Source organism: Passer montanus, unplaced genomic scaffold (genome assembly GCF_014805655.1).
Source record: "Passer montanus isolate IOZ18808 unplaced genomic scaffold, ASM1480565v1 scaffold19, whole genome shotgun sequence".
Lineage (NCBI taxonomy): Eukaryota > Metazoa > Chordata > Aves > Passeriformes > Passeridae > Passer > Passer montanus.
Window position 1 is genome coordinate 8,766,913 of NW_024366480.1, and position 23,158 is coordinate 8,790,070.

Here is a 23,158-nt window from a genome sequence, read left to right on the forward strand (position 1 = left end):
ATCCCTTGGATCAGAATCCCTTCCAACCCACACTGTTTACGACTCTGTATAGGCAGAAAAGACAGAACAGGCTGTTACACTGCAGTCTCCCCAGCTGAAGCTACTACATCACTGGGAAAAGAAGGCAAAACCAGATCACTTCTGACCTTCACTCACCTCACCAGGAAGTCTTGAAAAAAAAGTTAAGATCCACAGTTGACATGGAAGTGGAGAGTTTTATCCTCCAAGAAAATCCATGCCTATGCATCACTCTCAGTTCTCAGCCGCTTTAAAAAGGAGCGAGCACCTTAAGCTTGTCCATGGCAGCAACATTTAACCAAGGAAAAAAGTTCGCATCACTCTCAGTTCTCAGCTGCATTAAAAAGGAGCACCTTAAGCTTGTCCATGGCAGCAACATTTAACCAAGGAAAAAAGTTTCTTAAAAAATATTTTATTAGAAAAAACTTCCAACCAAAGTTACTCAATAAACAACTGTACAAAACATATTTCTTTGGTGAGTTTGTGAAAGTTACCTTAATTTCTTTAGCAACCTACATACAGAAAAGGAATTTTTCTTAAATAAAGCATTTATGTAGACACCAAAGCAAGCTGCTGCTCCTTGGCAATTACTGCGTAATCACCACCTCAAGGGACATCTGCGACCACACACGTGACTCACAGCGAGTTCAGAGCTGATCAGAAGAGGGCAGGTGGGAGACCATTGCCAAAAAGTAGGCGCCAAGAACTTGGTATCTTCCACTGTGAAGAAGGATCTGTGGAATTGTTGCTCTGCAACAAACCCAGAATAATTAAGTTTTAAGTAGTAATGATGTAACTGGATATTAAAATAATGGGCAGCAGTACAAATGTTAGTGTCACAGTGGGTTTTAGAGAAGGGCACTGGAAGAGAGAACTGAATCAAACCTTTACACAATTTCTGCCCAAACCTGTCAAACAAAAGAACTGGTGTTCAGATTTGTTATTACAGGTGGGAAAACGCCCAGTGAGATTTTAATACAAATATATATTTTATTTGGCATATTCTTGATGACCAAGAGCCAAAATGAACCCATCTGGACTGAAGAAAAATGAAAATAATGGATATAAAATATGACAGCAAGAACTTTAGATCAAATAGTACTTACTTCACTTTTAATTAACTGGAGCCATTCATTAAGATAGTTAACAAGAACAAATGCATCAGGGATGTTGTCTCCTTCTGAGCAAAATTTCAGAAGAACTGCCATTTGGATTCCCTCTGAACAGCTGCAACAAAAATGAGCATGCATTTATATTTAGTTTTTAGATCCACAATAATTATATTTATGTATTAAGAGCAGCAACAATATGTGTGTATCTTGTGAAAAGCCAAAACAAAAAAGGAAAAATGCATGGATATATATATTTTATTTTTTTCCCTCCAGATTTCCTAGATAACATTTTCACACTTTATGCTTTTTTGCTTAGTCTTGAATTTGTTCTTTACTTTGCAAGACAAGAATCCTGCATCTTGCAAGAATATTCAGGCCTTTTACACACTTAGTTTGCCTTTTGTGCTGGTGAGGTGCCTGTACACATCCTTTGATACAATCATTCCTTATCCTTCTGCGTATTTTAAACCAGCAGTTTTGCAGGCTGCATATCACTGCTTCACTCAGAATATTCTCATTTTTTAATTTAGATATTAAGATGGTTATTTAAAATTATTTTACCTCAAGTCCTGGCAGTATTTTTCTTTTCCAATTGTCTATTCTGAAGTCAGTATAAATGTAAGCATGGCATTAGTAACTCTGCTGCTGTTGAATGCAACAGTGTGGTCAGGTGTCAAAAGTAATAATTAAAAAATAAAACTAAATTTTCCACCAGACAATAAGCATCTTTTGCAGAATGACACAGTTGTGCTATAATGAGTATTAGTTTCTAAAATTAAAAAACTCAGCTTTCAGCACAACTTCTGATGCACACACCTTTTAACAAAATCCCCACTAATCTAATTTTTTTGCTGGCCCCTGAAATCTTGACTCATTCATAGCGCTCAGAATTGGTTTTGGGTGTTTTGTATAACTGACGTTGGAACCATCTGCCTCAGGAAACATTTTTGGTTAAAGTAGCACAGATACAGGAATTCTACTATTTACAATTTGTAGTTTGGATAATATCAGATGCCAGATTGATTGTGATCATAACTGTAAAGACTTTATTATTTTCCTTTAGCCTATTCCCTTGTATTTTTATCTTATTCCAACTTTATGTCCAGGACTCCCTGCTTTTCTTCCTCCTAATTATGGGCCTGACCTGAAAGAAATACTATTCCTATAAAGCCCTGTTCTATAAACAGAAGGACTTTTCTTTTCCTATAATGTAGGTATTTATAAGATAATTTTACCCAAGTACTAAAAACAAGACTTCTGATATCTTTCTGTGCTTATCTTTAGGCAACTCACCTCTCAGTAAACAATAGTTTTGTGATGCCACCTCCAGGTATATGCAGAACTTTGTCTGTACTATTTATTCCAGGATAAGCTGCTACTTTTTCCATTTCTTTCCAGTTTAGCTCCTTCATGCGGCCTCCAACTGCTTTCTCCAGATCAGGTGTGAGCAGGTAGCGCAGAGGTGTCCTAGAAACAAGTCAAGGATGCATTCAGGCTGCCAAGGAAGGACACTGCCCCAGTTACCACTCCTGGCAGACAGAAGGTGCCAGCACTGAGGACCTCATACCTGCAGGGAAGAACTGCTCTGACATTCTCTCCCTCTTCAAACCAAAGTTAGAAAGTAAGTCTGTGGCCTCAAAACTGTACAAAGTATTCAACTTTATGCCACAAACAGAGTTTAGGTACCCTTTCAGGAGCTCAGTTAACTGGCAAGTGCCAAATACATAAGCACCTAAATAGGGAAACTGCTTATGGTTGTTAAAATAATATACAAATAAAATGTGTTTTTTTCTTCCTTCAGATAGGAGGTGATTAATTCAAAATATGTTCAGGTAAACTTGGACTTCACCATGGTACAGTATTTTTAGTAAACTCACACTACCAATACATTCAGACTTCAGTTAAGTTGAAAATATTTTCTCAATGCACTACCCTCACTCTTCAGTAAATCTGCTATAAGGGAGTTGTTCTGTGGTGCTGAGGGAGCTGAGAGGGTTTAAATCACAACTTATGACTTAGACCTCATCAAATAACCATCAGTCCCTCTTATTTCATTCCATGTTAGCTGGCCATCCTGCAACTGTATGGATCTACCACTATATCTGGGATGTGCACAGATCTAAAGGTCCTTTGAGTCCCTATATATTTTTAGAGCCTGAGGATAACAACTGCAGAAATATTAATTTTGTTTCTCATTAAATCACCAATTATGATGCCTTCAATCATCAAGAAATGCCTGTCTTTTGGATGGGTAATATCTAGTACAAAATTACTGCAATTGCATCCCTGCAGTTGCCTCCCAACAAATAATAACTGATAACTTCCTATTAGAAAAAAAAAAAAAAAGGACAACTTACTGTGTCAAAGAAAACCTTTCAAATCTAGAATGATAACAAAGAGGTCAGAAACAAACCAATACTGCTATCAACTATTAAAAATCTAACCTGTGACCTGTATGTCAGCAGTTAATCCCTGACATTGCCTGCAGCCACAGGAAGTTAAAACTGAGGCAATGCAGGCTAAGTGCAATTTGCTTCCAGCTTTTCATTTGTTCAGTGCTTTCAACAGCAGTAACCCAGAAAATTCAGTGACTTATCCTGCAATATGTCATGTTTTAACAATATACTAAGCATTTTATGACCAATGCACACATGTAAGCAAAAGCATCTGCCAAAAGTACTCAGGACATAGAAGTACAGGGAAATATGTCAGTCAAAAAACCCCAGAAACATCAGTTAGGTCTTTTAAGGACACAAGCATACCCCAGAAGCTGCTCATCGTCGCGCTGGTACGCGTGGCTGCTGGACAGAAGGACAACCCTGGCACACTTGCTGCTCTTCACCCAAGAAAGCAGGGTTTCACAGAATGGCCTGTACTTGTTCTTCATGCAAAGACACAGACAAAAAAGTGAAACATTTAATGTTTCCCTAAAAATACTAGGTGTTATATATAATGTTTAGCAGTATGTAAATTATTCCTCATATCCACTTAGTCTTCAGCCCCAGGTATATTATTAGAAAGCAGAGAACTGCCCTGGTTGTTTACTTAAGCAAAACTACATGTAGAATTACAAGAATTATCATTAAGACCATGTCAACAACAATAGTACCACCTGTTTTGTGTGCCATTAACACCAAAGGAAAAAGCTTTAGAGGAAGATGGGATGGCAGGATCACACAGAATTTTTCCACACATTTAACTGCTAAGATACTGCACCACAAATTTTTTTTCTGTAATGGCATTCTGCTTATTTTAAGTTATAGCCACTGCCCAGTTAATGAGCAATACTAAATTCCTCATTTTTACCAAATGAGCACTGTTAAAATGAATCTAGAACACTATGAAATAATTAAATCGGCATGACACACAAAAATAAAGCTACTACAAAGAACACAGAAAAATAATAAATGTAAAGTAAAAAATAGACAAAACCCAGACCATTTTGTATTTTCATGACTCTTAATAACTAAGGAGATATTTACACTAAAATCTACCAACACAGGCAGCTGTTGTGGGGATTGGAAAAACAAAATGCAGAAAGTGATGATACAAAATGCCTCAATGAATGCAGAAATCAGTAAAACTTGACCAACTGTGGAAGGTGTTCCAGCATGAAGTAGAAAAATACTTCAGTGCCAGGCCACTTTGTATTTGCCAGCAGAACTATTCAAACCAAGGAGTGAAGTAAGAACAATCAATGAACAGACATACCTTTATAAAAGGTGATCTAATCTGCAGAACTACAAGTTTCCTTGAAGGTAAGGAGTACACTACAAGAAGAAATCATTGTCTTATTAAGCAGAAACTGAGAAAGAGATCTGGGTTTAAATGTATCAAGAACTACCCCATTTACAAACTTCAGGATAGTAAACTTTTCAGCTATCAATTCATATGGGAAAGCCAGATGACATCCACGTGTTAAGAACACGTATTTCTGTGCATTATACTTTCAGTTGTACTAAATTCAAGGACTGAATTATGAAACATATGTGAGGATTTGCCTTCTGTAATGATTCAGATAATGTAGGCATCTTTGCAAAGATTGCCATATTATTCTGAGATTTCTGTGGTTTAAGAGGGTAAAAAAAAAAGATACAATAATCACTGTAGGCAAAGAAATTAAGAATTTGTCAGGGGAATAGGAGAAATATTACATAGGGAAAAAGGCAGAGGTATATAAGAAAGAAGAAGAGTGGATAAGTATCCTTCTAAATCAGAAATTCAACTTTTATTCCAATAATTTTTTAAGTATATGCACACTTGATATTGCTTTAGATTAACACCACACAGAGTTTTTGCTGCACTACAATATGGCTCAAATTCAACTTTTCTTACTGGTTCCAAATGTCAAATTGGTTTTCCAGAATAACAACAGGAACAGTTTCCTTTGTGAAGTGTAAATTCCTATCTGTAGGTTTCTGCAGCTGTTATTACTGCCCTTACCCTAAGCACATCAGCAAAATTTAACAACAAAAAAGTGAATGTGATGTTCTTGCATCTTATGCCCCTTGCAAATACTTTCAGCATTCATACCCACCTTCAGCATTTATACTCAGCTCCACTGAGTTTTCCTCTGCTGTTGCATATGGGTTATTTCCAACCATTGGCACCAGGCAATCGGTGTAGAAGTAACCAACTTTAGTCATGTCAAGTGTGGAAATCACCAGATCTACTGCCAGCTGACCGACATTCCCCACGGACACTGCTGGCTGAAGTAACAGAATGAACCAAATTACACTGTGCTTCATGGATGGCATAAGGTGCTCTTCAAATAGTGAAAGCTTAAAATCTGGTCAAACATGATTTCTAAAAGTGGCTGCTCATCCTCTGGCAAAGGTGACTATTTCCTACCAGAAGAATTGGTAAATACAGGATTTGGTCTCTGACAAAAAACATCCTGTGAATAATCCTGTCTCATTATAAATTGAAAGAACAGCTTGGAAACTCACCTCTTTTTCCACATTTTTGGATTGAGAGTAGGTAAAAGCCACTCAAGCAACTGATGTGAGACTGGCAAAGCTGACATGATGCCCAAAGGCAGCTCTGGTATTACATATTAAGCCTCCAAATCTCAGACTGACTCATAGAAAAGAGTAGGTTGTTTTTCATTTTTTTAAGAAAAAAAAATTACAGGCGTGCCCTTAAATTAATTTCATAGGAATTGCTGCGGGTTATCATCAATTGAAGCAGATACTGACCTAACATACTGAGCTAATATGATGGCACGGAAAGAGAAAGCCAAGAGTCTGTGTCCTTGCAAAGAAACTATTACAGGAAGACAACCGTAAAACCTTCGGCTGCTTTCTTCTGATTTATAATAAAATCTAAGAATTGCTTTTGCTGCTGCCCACGGGGGAAAGACAGCGGATTCGAGGGTGACAGAAGGCGAGGGAGGCCGGTCCGCAGCCCCGGCTGGCAGCGCGCTCCCCGGCAGCGCCAGGCGCGGAGCTCGCCAGTGATGTGTTTCCTGCTGCTGCGTGTCAGCTGACAGGGAATGCCTTCCTGCACAGCCTGCACAGTCATGCCGGGCTCTGCAGCCCTGCCCGGGAAGCGATGGGCTCCTGCAGGTAACCCAGCAAGGGGAGAAAGGACGGCGTTTGCCCCTCCGCAGCCTGCGCTGGCGCTCTCGTCCCACAATGGCATCGTCACCGCGGGCACATGACCTGACACTGATGTCACGCCATGTGTGAAGGCGATAAAAACACCTCCTAAAACAATCCTAATCCGAGATTTAAATGTAGCAGAATTTTAATTTTTTTAACATTGGAGGCATTTATATATCCCGTCTAAATGAAAAAAAAATCCCAAGCTTTTATTGCAGTAACAACCCACGGGTGCTGCAAATGCAGGAAAAGCACATAGGGCACGTTAATTTTTAGAGCAACAGCATCTAGCTATAGCTCCGAAATTGCATATAGCTGTTGCTCTAAAATAAAATACAGCTGTTGCAGGTCGACACGGATCATCTTGACGGGGCAAACCCGGGGTTCTGAGGAGGGAGAAGTTGACAGAAACGGAGAAGACCCGCTGAGCTCTGCTGCACACAGAGCCCCCCAAAGCCTCTTTCCCCTGGCAGAACACCCCACAGATTCCACACACACCGCCTGCCCTGCGCCTTCTCCGCTCATCCCGCGGCCAAGTTCCCAGGGACAACCCTCGGGCAGGGCAGGGAGCGACACCAGAACCCGCCGTGTCCCGTCCCACAGGAGCGGAGCGGAGCCCTCAGCGCAGGGACCGGGAGCAGCGACCCCTCAAACCCACCGAGAGCGGGGAGAAGGGGAGGCAGGAGCGTGACTCACCATGAGCAGAGTGAAGCCTTTAAAGTCGGGGGCGGCGGAGCCCCCGCCGCGGTCGCACGGAATGAACATGCCGGCCGGGAAGGGAGGCGGGAAGCAGGCAGTGAAGAAAGGAAGGAAGGGAAGAAGGAGGGAGGGAAGGAAGGAAGCAGGGCGCGGACGCCGCACCCTCGCGCCGCCGCCAGGGGGCGGTGGCGGCGCTGCCCGCGCGGCGGTTGGGGCGCGTTCGCGGGCGGCTCCGCCATGTCGCTGCCGCCGGAGAAAGCCTCGGAGCTGAAGCAGATCATCCACCAGCAGCTGCTCAAGGTGGGACCGGCGCCGGAGAGACTTCCCCTGGCCCTCAGGGAGCTGTGCCGGCCCCCGTGCCGGTGTCCCCCGGCTGAGGCGGTGGCGGAGCGCGCCCGCTGAGGCGCCCCGCTTTGTTTTCCCAACTTGGGTGGCTGCAGGTGGTTTCCAGGCGCCGCTTGTCGCTTTCGTGCTGCTGTTTGAGCGAGGGTCTTGAACTGGTCGGGAAATAAGTAAGGAGGCTGTGACTCCTATATCGCTTGTTAGTGCAGTGGTGGATATTCCAGCCTGTCACACAGGAGAACGGGGTTCTTGGAGCGGGTCCAGAGGAGGCCAGCAAGATGATCGGAGGGAGGCAGCTCCGAGGAAAGGCTGAGAGAACTGGGGTTGTGCGGCCTGGAGAAGAGAAGGCTCAATAGAGACTCTAGCAGCCTTCCAGTACCTGCAGGGAGCCTGCAAGAAAGGAGACAGACTTTTTACCAGATTGTCTAGTGACAGGACAAGGTGATATGGATTCAAATTGAAAGACAGCAGGTTTAGATTAGATGTTAGAAAGAATTTTCCACTGTGATGGGTGCTGAAGGACAGGAACAGGTTGCCCAGAGAAGTTGTGGATGCCCCATCCCTGGAAGTGTTCAAGGCCACGCTGGGTGGGGTTCTGAGTGACCAGATCCAGTGGAAGGTGTCCCTGCCCATGGCCGGGGTTTTGGAATGAGATGCTCTTTAAGGTGTTTTCCAGCAAGGCCATTCTGTGATTCTGTTTCAGGTCCCTGTGGCTGTGTCCTTAACATCCTTCCAGCTCTATAAATCCATCTGCTTTCACAGCTCAGCTGATGAGCAGACATTCTCAGACTTCCCTTTGAGCATAGGGAAAGCTTGCAGGGGAGATCTACTACTTTTGTGCCTTACCTATATAAAAGCATATTTTTTCCCCATAAAAAATAAGGAAATATTATATTAAGCTTGAATTTTGAGGGAGACGGGAAGTCAGAACAGCAACCATTTTGTGGATTTGCAGACCTTTTTGTAAGGAGGGAGGTTCAAGATGAGTTGCTGTCAAAGAGTACTGAAAATGCCTAGGTTTTGTATTCTTATATTTTTTTTTTACTGGGACAGCTGCTTTTGTAAAATAGTGGCTCATTTGATTAGTCCTGCAAGGATCAGTATTTTGATATAGTTATTTCTGTGATCCTAGGAAAACCCCCTTAGCCTTACAGACTCAATTGGTAAGTTGTACCTGCTGCCGTACAACAGGGCTGGTGTTTGTAACACATAATGAATTTTCTTTCAGATGGATGTCCATGGGAGGATACGAGAAGTTCTTGCTGAGACTATACGAGAAGAGCTGGCATCTGAGCATCAGCAGCTGTCCACAGAAGATCTGATAAGAGCCCTGAGACAGCGGGGAATCATTGATGATGTTATGAAGGAACTTAAATTTGTAACTGTAAGTAGCTTTTTAAGAGGGGGAAGTATTTCTCCTTATTCCTCTTACTGATGTGGGTGTTTTGACAAAGTGAAACTGTGCTGCTTCTGGAGGTTTGTAAAGACCTTACTGATTTAAGACATAGGAGCAGAGAATATTAATGCATATGCTGAAGTTGGTTGGGTGATAATACTGCACTGAAAATATTTGTTCAGTTTTAAAAGGAAGCATACCTAAGGAATGACGTTCAGATGAAATGGAGGGTCCTTAAATTGTTAGAAGGCTGCGGTAAGAACACTGTTGCGTTCCTTGAGTCCTTAAAAAGTCTTAATTGTAATTCCAGGATGTGAATGAAACGGAGAGGACTTCAACTCTAAAACCATCAACACATTTTGTTGACAGAGAACCACCAGTTTTGAAAAAAAGTATGTTTCTTTTTTATTTAAATGTTTGGATCATAGTTTTGGAACAAATTTGAAGTCTATGATTTTTGCACTCTGCGTTAGTAAACCAGTATGAACTGGCATAAAGGTGGATATTTCCTCTGCTTATCCACAGGGAGTAAACTCGTGTAAGCAGCAGCAATCAGTGTTGCATTAAATATGATTTATTGTTATTTCATTTACTTTACACTAAGATAACTTCCGTATATTTTAAAATCACTTTCTCCTAAGCACGTTTCAAGGAAGTTTCTTTTTTTGTTAGTCTCCTGTTAGTTAGCTGATATTTAACAAATTAAGCTTTCTAAGATCTGTTTGTAGTCTCTTCATTTTTATTGCTACGCTTTACAGCTAACATTGACCCAACACGGAGGTATCTTTACCTTCAGGTTTTGGGTGGAAAAGCTTTTCTGGAACATCTTCAGGAACCAGAGCCTCTGCCTGGCCAGATCTGTTCTACCTTCACTCTGTGTTTACATTTTCGAAACCAGCGCTTCCGTTCCAAACCTGTACCCTGTGCCTGTGAGCCAGATTTTCAGGATGGTTTTCTACTTGAAATACACAAGGATAGCCTAGGTAAGGGATATTATGGGTTTACAACTGATGCTGTTGGGATGTTTCCCTAAGAGTTATTGTGAAATATGTTTGATATTACTTCATGGATTTCTTTCCTGTTTTTTGTCATGTTTTCCTGAGGAAACTGATTACTCTGTTGTGTTGTAGATCTTCCTCTGCTCTTGCTCTTTTCCTTATTTTTCACTCTAAAGTAACTAGAAGTTGACCAGCTTTATAAATTCTTAAATGTTAATTACATTTTAATTGTTTGTATATCTGAACTAGTTACATTGCAGTACTCAACTACAAAAATAATTTTATGTTCTCTGTAGTCTCTCTGTAGCTCTGTCCTAAAATGAGTATGGTTTTAGAGATAGGACCATTGCTTACACTTCTGGATTCAAAATCCCTCTTTATACTTACTACAGACATTGCATTTTGTTGCATACAGTTTTAAAATTCTGTGGAGAACTTGGGATGACAGTATATATTCTGTCTTATTTTGGTTTAATAATGGCAGGTGATGGAAGCAAGATGGTGGATGCAACCACTATGTTATCTATATGTGACCCAGTGCATCTGGTTCTGATCAAAACAGACACATTTGGTGAGACCACACTGGTAGCATCCTATTTCTTGGAGTGGAGGTCTGTCTTGGCTGCAGAGAACGGAGTAACAAATGTTGCTGTGGAACTCCTGGGTGTAGGTAAGGATGAAAAATAAGCATATTATGAGGACTTAAAATATTGGCTACTGAGCTTTCTTACAAGCTTAAAGCAGTATTTTTGACCTAGTTAATTTTTTTCTTCAATTCAGAAGTAACTGTAAAGTATCCTTAGAAAATGCCTAGAAGACTTAATGGTCAGATTTTTCTGTTACCAAGCTGATAAAAATGAGTATTCCAGATGCCATGTAAGAATGGTTCTTGTGTCTGGGAATTCCCACTATTGATTGTCTGTAAAATCTGGTTACGTTATCAGACTCAAACCAACCAAGCAAAAATCCAGTAGTTCATCTCCAGGAATATATCTGGTCAGCACACTGGGGAGTAAAATCCAGCCTGTGTGCCTTTCATAGCAAACTAACAGTTGCTGGGGAAAGGGATCTCTGCTCTGCTCCCATTTATCCCAGTGGCTGGAAGTGTGTTTTCTGAATGGCTTGGTTTAGGTGCTTAGCAGTTGGTACACGTGTGTATTTTTGTGTGTCATTGTCCCCTGTCCTCTTCTTAGGATTTCCAACCCAAGTTTTTAGGATATGATTTAGTGAATAAAGACTAGGTCTCTCACGACTTCCCACAAGACTTTTTACAAGAGCAGGTAATGACAGGACAAGGGGGGATGGATTGAAACAGAATGAGAGTAAATGTAGATTAGATTTTAGGAAGAAATTATTTCCTAGGAGGGTGGTGAGGCTCTGGAACAGGTTGCCCAGAGAAGCTGTGAACAAGCAGAATGAGAGTAAGTGTAGATTAGATCTTAGGAAGAAATTCTTTCCTGGCAGGGTGGTGAGGTACTGCAACAGGTTGCCCAGAGAAGCTGTGAATGCCACATCCTGAGTTCAAGGCTAGGCTGGATGGAACTCTGAGCAACATGATTTTGTGGAAGGTGTCCCTGCCCATGGCAGGGGGATTGGAAACAGATGAGCTCTAAGATCACATCCAACCCAGGCCACTCTGATTTTAATTTTCTATAATGAATTGGAAATGCATAACAAATTAGTTGGGTTTAATTCTTGGATGGGTTATGGAGCAAGTAAAATTTAATTCTCATTAGCTTTTTTCCAAGTAGTAAAGTATTAGTCCAATAAATCCAGTGCTTTTTCTCCTCTTCAAAATCCCATCATTGTACAAAATGAATCAAGAGCATCAAAGGTTGCTGGCATCTCAGATAAATAGATAAACTACTATGTGAGGTTTCCATTGCTTGTATTGCTTATGGACCCATCTGTAATCTGTTTTGTAATGCTTATTGTTGTTATGTAATTTAAAATTTTCAGCATTAGGGGGGGTTGCTGTTCATTTGTTTGTTGTTTTGGGGAGTTTTTTAAGTTAATGAATCTCTTTGTATGACAGCCAGAGTCCTTCATTAATGAGCTGTGTCCTGGGGGAAGATGAACTTCACTTATTTCCACCTATTTAAATTTGAGCTATTTGTGAAATCAGAATAAATAGGCACATTTAGTGTGTGATTCTCTGACAAGATTTTAGATGCCTATTCTAGACTTTTCTAGAATACCATTCCAGAATTCATCTCATGTCCAAGTACTGGCTGCAAATAGGGCCTTGGGTAATTGTTTGGATGTAGACACCAGTGCTTTTTTTTGTATATTGTGCTTTCTTACAGGTTCATTTGACTTTGAAATTTAAATAAAGATTCCCACTTTGCCTATGTTGAAAGAAGTTTAGTTACTTTTTGTGATTATGTAAGACTAACATATATATTTTAATGGTTTGCCCCTGCATGGCTGAAATAATGTAAGCAAATTGAATATGAGAGAATTGATGAAAATTTATTTTGTTTCAAAGGTACAGAATCAAAGGTTTCTGTTGGTGTTTTAAACATCAGACTGGAAATGTATCCGCAGCTTAATAAGACACTTTCTTCAGAAATAACTAGTACTCAAGTAAGTAATTTTGGGGAGGGCTAACTTATTCTTTTGTGGGTGGGGCGGAAGCTCAGTGTAGAATTGTAGATGTTGAGGACTGGGGTTTTTGAATGTTTAATGCTTCTTTTTTTTCTGTTAAATTCAAATGTAATTACCTTTTTTCAACTACTTTGTCTATACTGAACATTACTCAAAATATTACTGTCATAGGTTTTTCTAATTACTTGTATCTTCTAATTACTTGTACCTCTGAAGAAAAAAGAAAGATGTGATATATCTAATTTTCTTCAGGTAGCATATATGTTTTCTTGCTCGTTCCCATGTGAAACAGTAATTTCAAGTTAGCTATTCTTCTTGGGAAGCCAGTAAATGTTGGCCTGAAGGTGCATGCAGATATTTTTCTGCACATTGAAATCCAAGCAATCCTTCTGTGCAGAAATGCATTACTTAAAATGAACAGTCAAGCCTAATATATGAACCTACAAACAAGAAATACAGCTTGAAGTTTTTCCTAGTTGGATTTCCATTTAGAAATACCATGGATTCTCATGACACACTTAAAATGTTAAGCTTTATTTTACATATGCCAGGATGTGGTGTTAATCTGCTTACTGTGTATGATGCCCTGACAGGCTACCGAGAACAAAGGCTAGACAGTGTTAAAGGAATAAAGTAGGTATTTATTAAAAAGGCCTTCAAAGGTTGCACCTTGGGCAGTGCAAGAGCCTGGCCATGGCTACACCCAAGATGGACACTGGATCACGAGTTTTCACACTTTTATAAGTTCTGGTCCTTTTACGTGTTCGGGTTAATTGTCCAATTACAACTTCAGGTTATGAAGTCCCATCCTCTCGGATTGCTTTCCTCAATTCACTGCTGTTTGTACTTTTTGGGCCTGAAGCTGCAACAGTGTCCTTGGTTCTCAAGCTGGAAAAAGATTGTTTTGTCTTAACTAAGCTGTGAAGGGAACTTGCTAACACTTTATATGAGTTCAGAGTTATATACTAATGCAGTACAGAATCCGGAAAATATGAAAGCTGAAACTTAAGGCATCATTCATGGGCTTTTTTCTCCTGTTTGGAATTAGTATGTGTAGGATTGGTTTTGTTTTTCCTACCTGCAGTTCACTTTGGAACGTCAGAAGACAGCAGAAAAAGAACGTTTATTTCTTGTGTATGCTAAGCAATGGTGGAGAGAATACCTGCAGATCCGGCCTACCCACAACACAAGGCTGGTAAAGATCTTTGCACAGGTTCGTAAATTTTACAAAAAGACCAGTCCTTTCTTTGAGTTAGCTTTTTGTTTTATTTTGAACTTTATGTGTATGTGGAATCTGTATAAATTTATCACGTGGTTATGTTCAGGTCAGGGGTAAATGTGGTGTATTGTGCAAAAAAATTAAATTTGTAAGGACTGAACTTCTGTTTGTCTATTGAAGCTTAAGAGAACGATGCAGACAGAAGGGTTGCTCTGACTACCTCTGATGTACCAAGTGAAAAAGCCTGCTCAGTCTCGTCCTTGAAGACTCAAAAATGGCAGAGACTAGGTGATCTGTACGAACTATTTCAGATAAGTTTTGTACCAGATAAAACAGCTACAGAAAATTGACTTCCTAGATGTAGTAGAACAGATCCTGAAAATATTTGAACTCTTGTGTCGTCTGCAATGCAATCTCTCTGGTTTATGTCACACAAAACTACAGTCAAAATTACTTGAGTCTGATAAATTACTTTGTTAGTTATTCCTCAGTAAAAGGAATGCTGTGATCCTTGCATTTTTCATGCTATGGATTTACTCTGCATAGCAGCAATTTTCCTACCATAGTAACTTTTTATCTCAGAGCAGTGCCCTGAAGCAATCTGTGCCTCCTCTTTGGTGAGGCAACAGCGTCCCTTCTGGCTGTGCCCTGAGTGCACAGGAATGGTTTGAACTTCCAAATCCCAGCCAGCAGCTGAGCTCCCACCCTGTCATTCTCCCACTCCTCATCAGTTGGATGGGGGCAAGAATAAAACGAATGCAGGCAGGAAGGAAGGAAGGACAGTCACTCATCTCTCCCAGAGCAGACAGTTTCAGGGGCAAGTTTAGCAAAAATTTGTTCCCCACCCTCACTGTTTTTATTGCTGAGCATGCCACTGTATGGCATAGAATATCTCTTTGGTCAGATCAGGTCAGCTGTCCTGGCTGTGTCCCCTTCCAGCTTTTTGTCCACCCTGAGCCTACACCTGTGTGGTGGCAGAATGAGAAGCAGAGGTGGCCGTGATCAGCAGCAGCTAAAACACTGCTGTGTTCACAGCACATTCGGGTCACAAACCTAAAACACAGTACCCTGAGGGCTGCTGTGAAGAAAACAAGCTCCCTTCCAAATAGACCAAATACAAAGGCTTAAGGGTTTCAGGGCAGAGTATAAAGAGAAACACGTCTGTAATTAAATAGGATAGGAACTAGGCCCCTGCTAGAGCTTATCTTGAGTTTCCCATTGGGCATAGCAAATCTTAGTAAAACTTTCTGGGGACAGAAATGAGTTTATTAGATTTGTTTGATAATTTAGTTACCAGCAAGTTTCAGATGAGTAATGCAGAAACAGGCATTATATATATGAGACAAAATTTAAAAATAAATCCTGCCTGTGGGGTTTTTTTAAATTGCTTTTGAGCTGTGAAATAGTTTTCAACAGGATTCCAGTCAGCCTCAAATAAATGCTGCTTTTTTTCCACCAGCTTGCTGGGAAAGCATGACAGAACCTTAACGGGGACAATCTGTGACTACAGTAAAAATATATAATCTCCTGAAGCTGCAGAGATTCAAAAGGCTTTGATCCCTTTTAAAATATATATGAGCATAAAAGTACCAATTTAGCCCAGTGAGGAACAGAAGACCTCTGTGCTTCTTGGAATAGTTTTAATAGATGATAATCATAGTATTTGCCTGCAGCATGTAATAAAACAGATTTTTAAGAGTCATCTTATTTTTTAATTTTTACAAGAACTTAGAAATTCTTAGTATTATTGCTTAGTTTAGATCTAGTTACTAGATCTAGTTGCTTAGTAGATCTAGTTACTTCATTTTGAGCAATTTTTATTGCTTGTTGTTATGCAAAGAGGTAGAGTATTCAAATTTAGGAGGAAATAAACACCTTTTAAACTCTAGAATCAATTGCTGAATGTTTAGTGTTTTTGAGGGAGGGATTTTTGCAGTCATTATGGAACTGGCTATGTGAGATTTGCTCTGGCTTGTTTTTATACTTTATGATAATGTGGAAATTGATAGCAGGTAGAGCATAAACAGTTCCTCACCCGTTTGAGAAAATTAATTGCAGCCTGTGCTGTTCCTGGTGTTCAGACATTTAATCCAGAGTGCCCTGTGAGTGACAGAGCCAGACTGAAACCTGTGATGTCTCTAAATCAGTGGTCTTAATGGTCTTGTGTCCTAATTCTGGGGGTATTTCCGTGTGGCACTGTTTCTGAGTGATCCTTATTCCAGGGAGGACACATCCCAGAGGCAAAAAGTAAGCTCAGATTAGCGTTTTGCGCGGCGGGCCAATAACCAAGCGCGTTTGACGTGTCCAGGATGAGAACGGCGTGAACCGGCCGGTGTGCTGCTACGTGAGAGCCCTGCGGGCCGGGCGGCTGCTGGACACGCCGCGGCAGGCAGCGCGCTTCGTCAGCGTCCTGGGCCACGAGCGGGCCGCGCTCATCGGCGGCGGCGGCGGCAAGCACGAGCAGTGGTGCACCCTGCTCGCCTTCCTGTGCGCCAGCAAGGTGCGTGACGGTGCCCCGAGTGTGGCACTCCGGGGTAGGTGGCCTGCTCCGACCAAGGGCAGGAATTGAAACAGGCTGGAATTGCATAAAATCAGACTTGGGAGGTTCTGTTGCAGTCGTGCTTGAGGTGTTTTTAAAGAGGAACAGGTGCTAAATAGTAGACAAGAAGGATTTGGAGCAGACTTCCTTTACTACTGTACTTGGGGTCCATTTGCCAATGCATGTCTTTGACACTGAAATTGCTTCTCTTCTGTTGCATTTCTGAGAACACTTATTGTCATCCAGTGAATCCCTGCTACTGTGCCGGATGCTAGTTAAAATTCTGGACTAATCCAGGAAGAGCAGAAAAAGTCTCTTTAGGCTCTTGTCTCTTTTGCTGATTTGGTGGGAGTTTTTTTGTTGGGTTTTGTTTTGTTTTTGTTTTGGGTTTGTGAGGTTTGGTTTTTTTTAATAGATGGGCTGAAATATGTTGCCAGTTTTTATGTTCCATTTCTGCAAGATAGGAATTTTCACTAGAAGTTTCAGCTTTGTTCTTGGTGGTCTATTACAGTCATTCATATCATGACTGTAATAAGCAAAACAAATTGTAACTGGTTCTGATTTATAGCTCTTCTGTTATATGAGCAGAAGTAACAGTGATCGCTTCTGATACCTCTTTGGAGTGGTCAGTACTTTTCATTGCCATGGAGATACTTCTGCCTTCAAAAATAATGTCACTGGTGTGTTTGCATTTAAAAGATGTGCTCAGGGCAGCAGGAGCTGTATCCCAGATTTTAGATCTGCCTCCAAGACCACGTAGAACAGGCATTGGCAGCTGTCTCTGAATATCAGATGATGCATAGGTGCTGTATAAAGTGCTGTATAAAGGCAGCTCTGGCTGCCCACTGGCTTTCAGATGGAGATGGCAGTAGGGACCTGGAGGACCACTGGCTTTGGAGGCACAGACAAAGGTGTTCCTTTAAGGCAGAAGTGGGAATCTGTATGGAAAATAACTGAATTTAGCCCCTGAGACACCAGCTGGATCATTATTTTTCTTGTGAAAAGTGGTATAGTATTACTAAAATTACACAGGTTCACTACAAACTTGTTTAAAACTATCTTTCTGCATATTTCTCTCTTATGCTGTGGTAGGGCAAGATTGTGTTGTTTTGATACATCCAAGAACTCTGAATTTTACATTTTCAACATTCTGAATAGTTATTTGACTAAAAAGCCTTACTGTTCTGCTTCTGAATGCTGTACTCTGTGTTATGAAGCTTTCATTGTTTGAGCAATTTTTGTTCTTACTTTACAGCTAACATTTGTAAAGAACTCAAGAGACAAAGGATATTAGACATTGCATTTGGAAATTGTTTTCGTGAATTATCAGTGGTAGTAATGTGTTTATGAGATAAATGTTTTTCTGACTGAAGGAAAAAAACAGCTGCACATGATTCCCAGCTGTTTTACAGTTAGATCTGTGGGGAACCTTGTTTTATCTTTGTCTAGTTTCTAAGATTGACAGCACATTCAAGAAAGTGAAATACCGGTAGAATTGCATTTTATTAAGTGAAAAAATTCCTGACTATGTGAAAATACTGTGTAATTTCTAGTCTTGCCTCAGGTGTTTACCTTATATATACTTTTACATTTAATTAGAACATTGTTTTTGTTGTCATGGGCAATATATCCTGGTTTTGAGTTTCTTGAAGGTATCTCTATAAGAATAAGAAATGTTTCCCAATGTTAATCAGGCACCATACTTGAACAAACCATGTCAACAGTCTATAACTAGAACATGCATTTTTAACTGTATTCTATTACAGAAAACTAAAACTTGTCTAGTTTAAATGGTAAAATCCTGACTTTTGATACATGCTTTAGATAAATAGGAGAGTAACATAACTTGTTAAATGGTGGTTTGATAAATAGCACTATTTTCTTTCTTTAAGGTTTTATTATTAGTAGTACTATTTATTAATATTTACTGTCTAGGGTGACTGTGAAGATCATGCTAATCTTCTATGCAGTCTTCTTCTTGGGTTTGGATTGGAAGCCTTTGTGTGTGTTGGAACAAAAGCAAAAGGAGTCCCCCATACTTGGGTAATGACTTGTGGATCTGATGGAACAATTACTTTTTGGGAGAGCTTAACAGGACATAGGTGAGTAAAAAGAATATAAGAAAACGGAACAGTGTATCTTGAGGTTTGTGTGGGATATTTCTGCTCTTCAGGTTTTTTTTTAAATCTTCATATCCTGTCATATAATCCAAGTGATATTTGTCTTTGAATTTGTTTCTGTCTACTGCTTTTGCTTGGAAAATAACTGATTCAGTGTGAGGGGAAGTATTTCATCAGTTTGTAATATATCAGTGTCTTTAATACTGTGTGGTAACTGTTTTGTGTCTTGTGGCAGCTGATTGCCATCGATGTTACTGCTGCCATCATTTGTAAAGGAGATTAAATCTAACATGATTGTTTAGGAACCCGTATTTTTTGCTTGATTTCATCAGTGAAATCAGTATTGCATTACTTTTTTTTCCCCTGAAGAAATCTCTCTGAGTTCTCTGAGATTTTCTCTTGGCTTGAGTCATTTGAGAAGGGCACATGTAGTTGTTTGGTGTACTAAAGCTTCTGGAACATGTTCTTTCTGATGTTCAAAACAAGCAATTCTCTTTTGCCATTGTTTGTGTATACTGGGATTAGCATTTGCAGGTGTATTTTTCTAAATGTGATGAATAACAGGGAAACTGTATGAGCATGTTCTTATAGTTGCAAAATTTAACTGCTTGATTAAACAGCTTATTTTTCTAGATTTAAATACTAAAAATTATGTATTATTTGATTGTATATTATGCCTCCAAAGCATATGCAATTACATTTCTGTAAACAAATTAATGCCATTTGGGGGGGGGGAAGTTAATGACAAACTTGGCTTGTATTTTTAAAGGAAAAATGGCTATATCTGTCCCATCTAAATATTTTTACCTTGCCTTGAAAGAAGTTGTATTAATAAGAAATTGAATCTTTTTGGCTAGGTACATCCACAGACCTATCAACCCTGATGACCCTCCCCTAGCTGAGCAACCCAAGCCACTGTATCCATATCGCACAATAGGTTGTATCTTCAACCATGAAAAGTTCTTTGGAAATTGTCAGCCCTCTGATGCTGTGGAGGTGTGTGTGTTTGACCTGCATGATGAATCCAAATGGAAACCCATGAGTGGAGAAGCAATAAAATCTGTATGTGCTCCTGGAGCAACATCTTCAGTTCCTCCTTTTCCTCCTCTGTGTGCTTCTACAATAGATGCTGCTGTAACAAGCAACGAGATGGAGGTGCAGCTGAGGATACTGGTCTCTGAACACAGAAAGGTGAGAAAGATTGGCAGTGATCTGTCATGGTAATAGAGGTTTGTGTGTTAATTGTGTACTTGTTTTGGATAGCCATCTGTTAGTTCATGTGTCTTTGCAATGTGTTTTCCATCAGCTTTTGTAGAAATGTGATATGGGAAAAGTGAAACAACTGAAAAAAATGTTTGGGAAGACTGTAATGAGCTGGTTTAGACATCATACTTACAGTTATTTGGAGTGGTGATCCTTAGACTCGTGTGTGGGCTCTTCCCCCCACACTGCCTTTGCCCCTCATGCTAGGTCTGTTGTCTTCAGCTTACTGGCACCTGCAGACCACCCATGAGGGGTCTCTAAAAGCACCAGGAAGATGAAATCTGGTTGTTAGTGGGCTTTGCCAATCCAGCACAAATGTTTCTGGTTCCTAGATAAAATCAGGCTTTCAGCTTTCATGATCTTATTCTGACTGCTTTACAAAATCGGAGATATTTTTAGAAGTTAGTTTCCCCCTTTACCAGGATTTTTACAAGGCAGAATGTGCCAGAAATTATACTTCCTATGCTGGACATGAAGGCAATGATATTTTAAGTCCTTGTTAGCTTATGTCTGTTTTTAATGAGGTTTTTTGATTGTTTCTGTTTTATCTCTCCACATCATGCTCAGCCTTTAGGGTGGCAAAGTAATTCTCGGAGTATGAGTCTCATACAGTGTTAAATACATACATAGAAGATTTTTCTACTTCTTTGCATTTGGGATGCTGGGAGGAAGGTGCAGATATGTGGTGGGAAGATGGATGGTAGAAAGAAGGTGCCTTTGTGTTTTGGGGAGCTGTTGTGCATAATTTTTTCAGAAAGGGTTTTCCATGAGACATTTGAAAAAATGTCAGGTGAATTTTAGTTGATCTTTTCCATATTTTTTTCTGTGTATTTATATATATCTTCTTACATTTCATGCAGAAATACTGTAGCGGAAACATCTGGTTTCAACTCTGCTGGCCTTATGTTTTAGTCTAATAGTTTAACTTCATTCCTTGATAAATGTTTGATACTTGTGGTGTCACTTGCTTCTGGTGGTGCTGTTTGCTTCTCCCAGCTGGTGTGTGAGTCAATACACAAATCTCACTGCTTCAATCACTGCCATTAACTGCTGATATAAAGATTCTTGGATTTATCTGAATCCATACAGTAGGCGAGTTCAGGTGTATCCTGATGTACTTCTGCACAGTTGTCATCGTTCTATGACTTGCCTCCCAGGATCTTGGCCTTTCAACTGTGTGGGATGACCAGCTGTCCTATCTGTTGTCACAAGCATTAGCAGCCTACGAGCTCGAACGCACAACGGGTGTTTCTGCAGGAAATGAAGAGTTTCAGGATGCCGTAAGGAGAGCGGTACCCGATGGCCACACCTTCAAAGGGTTTCCCATCCATTTTGTGCACAGAAATGCCAGGAGAGCATTTGCCACGTGTCTTCGGTAAGTTTAAGTGTAAAGATATAGGTATATGTTAAAACTAAATAATAATCCTTAATTGCTAATTGCAACTCATTTTTTAAAATTATAAATGTTAAAGAAAATTAATTTCCTTAGGTTAGAGCTGGAGGAAGAGTGGTGTGGTGTGTGTAATGGACCATGAGGTACATTGGTGATTCAGTGGTGATAGACGACTGAATTAAATTGAAAAATGAGGAGTTATTTAATTTCTCTGTACTTGTTAAAAATGATCAGTGGTGGTGTCATTTTCCTCCAAGGCAACAGCCCTTGTACTATAGAACAATATTATTATTTGTAATGACAGACTCATGATACTAATTTTTACTTAAATGCTAGTCACACTTTAAAAAAATTGCACTATGTAATTAAAAGATTTAACACTATCTTAGCATTGTCTGTTATTCTTGTGCTTCTTTTTGTCATATAGGTCTCCTTTTTGTGAAGAAGTAATCTGTTGTAGGGGAGACCAAGTGCGACTTGCAGTTCGTGTACGAGTGTTTGCATACCCTGAATCTGCGTGTGCTGTTTGGATCATGTTTGCCTGTAAATACCGCTCTGTCCTTTGAAAGAAATCCCAAACTGTTCGTACCTTTTCAGCCGTGCAAAATAATGTATGTGGGTGTAAAATGATTCCATTAAAAACAAATATAGTATTTTATATAAATGCTACTGATTTTGAACACCACAGTGTGTGTATTGAAGGGGATTGTGTACACAGTAATGATTGTATTTATAAAGAGAATTTATGCTTTTTAATAAAAGTTACTTTTTATATTTATAGAAGTTGAGTCAAGTTACTGAAATGTGTCCAAAAAATATTAGCTTGTTTTTTGCAGTTCTGATTGGTTTAAGAGTTTATTTGGGTCTGCTTTACCTCTGCAGGGTAAGAGACTCTTTGGTACCTCACCTTTCCCTGTAGTGTACAGGCTGTACTTTGTGAGTGACTGAGATCCAGAAATACTGGTGTTTAGGCATGTGTCCTTCAGACAACAAAATTTACTTCTCCCTCTCATGGATCTAACAATAACTTCTGCATTCAGCTTCTGAGAACAGTTCAGTCAGATAAAGGTAAAACTTGTTATTCTGTGAATTTAAGGTGCATATTTCAAAGGTAAAACTTGTCAGTCAGATAAAGGTAAAACTTGTTATTCTGTGAATTTAATAGTATATGGATTTATTTCAAAAATACACATTAAGACTTGAGTACCTGAACATGTGAATAGCTATGATGGGTTAGATAATGTAGTTAAACTTGGTGTCTTTTGCCTCTTGTTACCTTAAGAAATTTCTGAGGTAGAAGTTAGAGCCATTCATGATTTTGTCTAATTTTGATGCTCAGATCTGTAGTTAATTAGCCATCTGTGATTTTGTCTGTCTTAAACCTGTGGGTGATGATTTTGGTGAGTATCTTTAGGTCTTTATGCTTTGCAAAATGACAAGCTGTTGGGCTTACTGAACTTTTCTATACCAAACTTCTCAGATTTTTCCCCATGTGGACTCCGGGTATCTCTTCTTGTGGCTGGAACATCTGAAACTGTTTGGTTCCTTCTGTAGAAGCCATTCTGTGTCAGTGATATGCCATGACCACCTCCTTTGGTTGTCCTTGTAAGAAAAAGGCAACTCTTTCTGCTGCTGCTGGACCAAAAAAAATTACCTTAGAGAATCTTGGAACACATACGGCAGGAGTGAATGTTGGCATTTTGCATGTACATTTAATCAGCAGTGTGGCAGTGTGACACCATTTATGTCTTTTTTCTTCAAGAGGTGTTAAATACTTCCTATGGCAGCACTGAGGTTTTTTAAATTTAGGACGTAATAAGTACATTATGTACTTACTGGCCCTGATGCT

The 23,158-nt window shown here is 39.9% G+C and overlaps 3 protein-coding genes across 3 annotated transcripts in view; 2 read left to right on the forward strand and 1 right to left on the reverse strand.

Annotated features, from left to right (window-relative positions):
- Positions 1–3,263, forward strand: part of PTPN2 (protein tyrosine phosphatase non-receptor type 2) — a 36,363-nt gene extending 33,100 nt beyond the window's left edge. Inside the window, exon 10 of the mRNA XM_039705956.1 lies at positions 2,529–3,263. Coding sequence (XP_039561890.1) covers positions 2,529–2,577 — 49 coding nt within the window. The 3' untranslated portion in view covers positions 2,578–3,263. The remainder of the gene's footprint in view (positions 1–2,528) is intronic.
- On the reverse strand, positions 415–7,562 carry PSMG2 (proteasome assembly chaperone 2). Its single transcript, XM_039705960.1, has 7 exons — positions 7,430–7,562; positions 5,668–5,839; positions 4,842–4,900; positions 3,893–4,011; positions 2,424–2,597; positions 1,125–1,245; positions 415–768 (listed from the first exon to the last, which is right to left on the reverse strand). The coding sequence occupies exons 1-7, from the start codon at positions 7,496–7,498 to the stop codon at positions 676–678; spliced, it is 807 nt and encodes a 268-aa protein (XP_039561894.1). The 5' UTR covers positions 7,499–7,562; the 3' UTR covers positions 415–675.
- On the forward strand, positions 7,523–22,089 carry CEP76 (centrosomal protein 76). Its single transcript, XM_039705954.1, has 12 exons — positions 7,523–7,732; positions 9,003–9,158; positions 9,481–9,562; positions 9,929–10,153; positions 10,653–10,838; positions 12,657–12,754; positions 13,860–13,988; positions 16,303–16,494; positions 18,469–18,635; positions 19,511–19,844; positions 21,074–21,291; positions 21,737–22,089. Exons 1-12 carry the CDS (start codon positions 7,670–7,672, stop codon positions 21,873–21,875), a joined length of 1,989 nt encoding a protein of 662 aa, XP_039561888.1. The 5' UTR covers positions 7,523–7,669; the 3' UTR covers positions 21,876–22,089.
- The last annotated feature ends 1,069 nt before the right edge of the window (positions 22,090–23,158 follow it).

Excerpts from the sequence above, each read along its gene's own strand:
- PSMG2 (XM_039705960.1), bottom strand. The coding sequence starts at position 7,498 with ATGTTCATTCCGTGCGACCGCGGCGGGGGCTCCGCCGCCCCCGACTTT. Across the intron at positions 5,840-7,429 it reads AAGGCTTCACTCTGCTCATG|CCAGCAGTGTCCGTGGGGAA; the intron begins GTGAGTCACGCT and ends CTGTTACTTCAG. Across the intron at positions 769-1,124 it reads TCCAGTTAATTAAAAGTGAA|AGCAACAATTCCACAGATCC; the intron begins GTAAGTACTATT and ends GGTTTGTTGCAG.
- CEP76 (XM_039705954.1), top strand. The coding sequence starts at position 7,670 with ATGTCGCTGCCGCCGGAGAAAGCCTCGGAGCTGAAGCAGATCATCCAC. Across the intron at positions 10,839-12,656 it reads TGTGGAACTCCTGGGTGTAG|GTACAGAATCAAAGGTTTCT; the intron begins GTAAGGATGAAA and ends TTTGTTTCAAAG. Across the intron at positions 13,989-16,302 it reads TGGTAAAGATCTTTGCACAG|GATGAGAACGGCGTGAACCG; the intron begins GTTCGTAAATTT and ends TGACGTGTCCAG.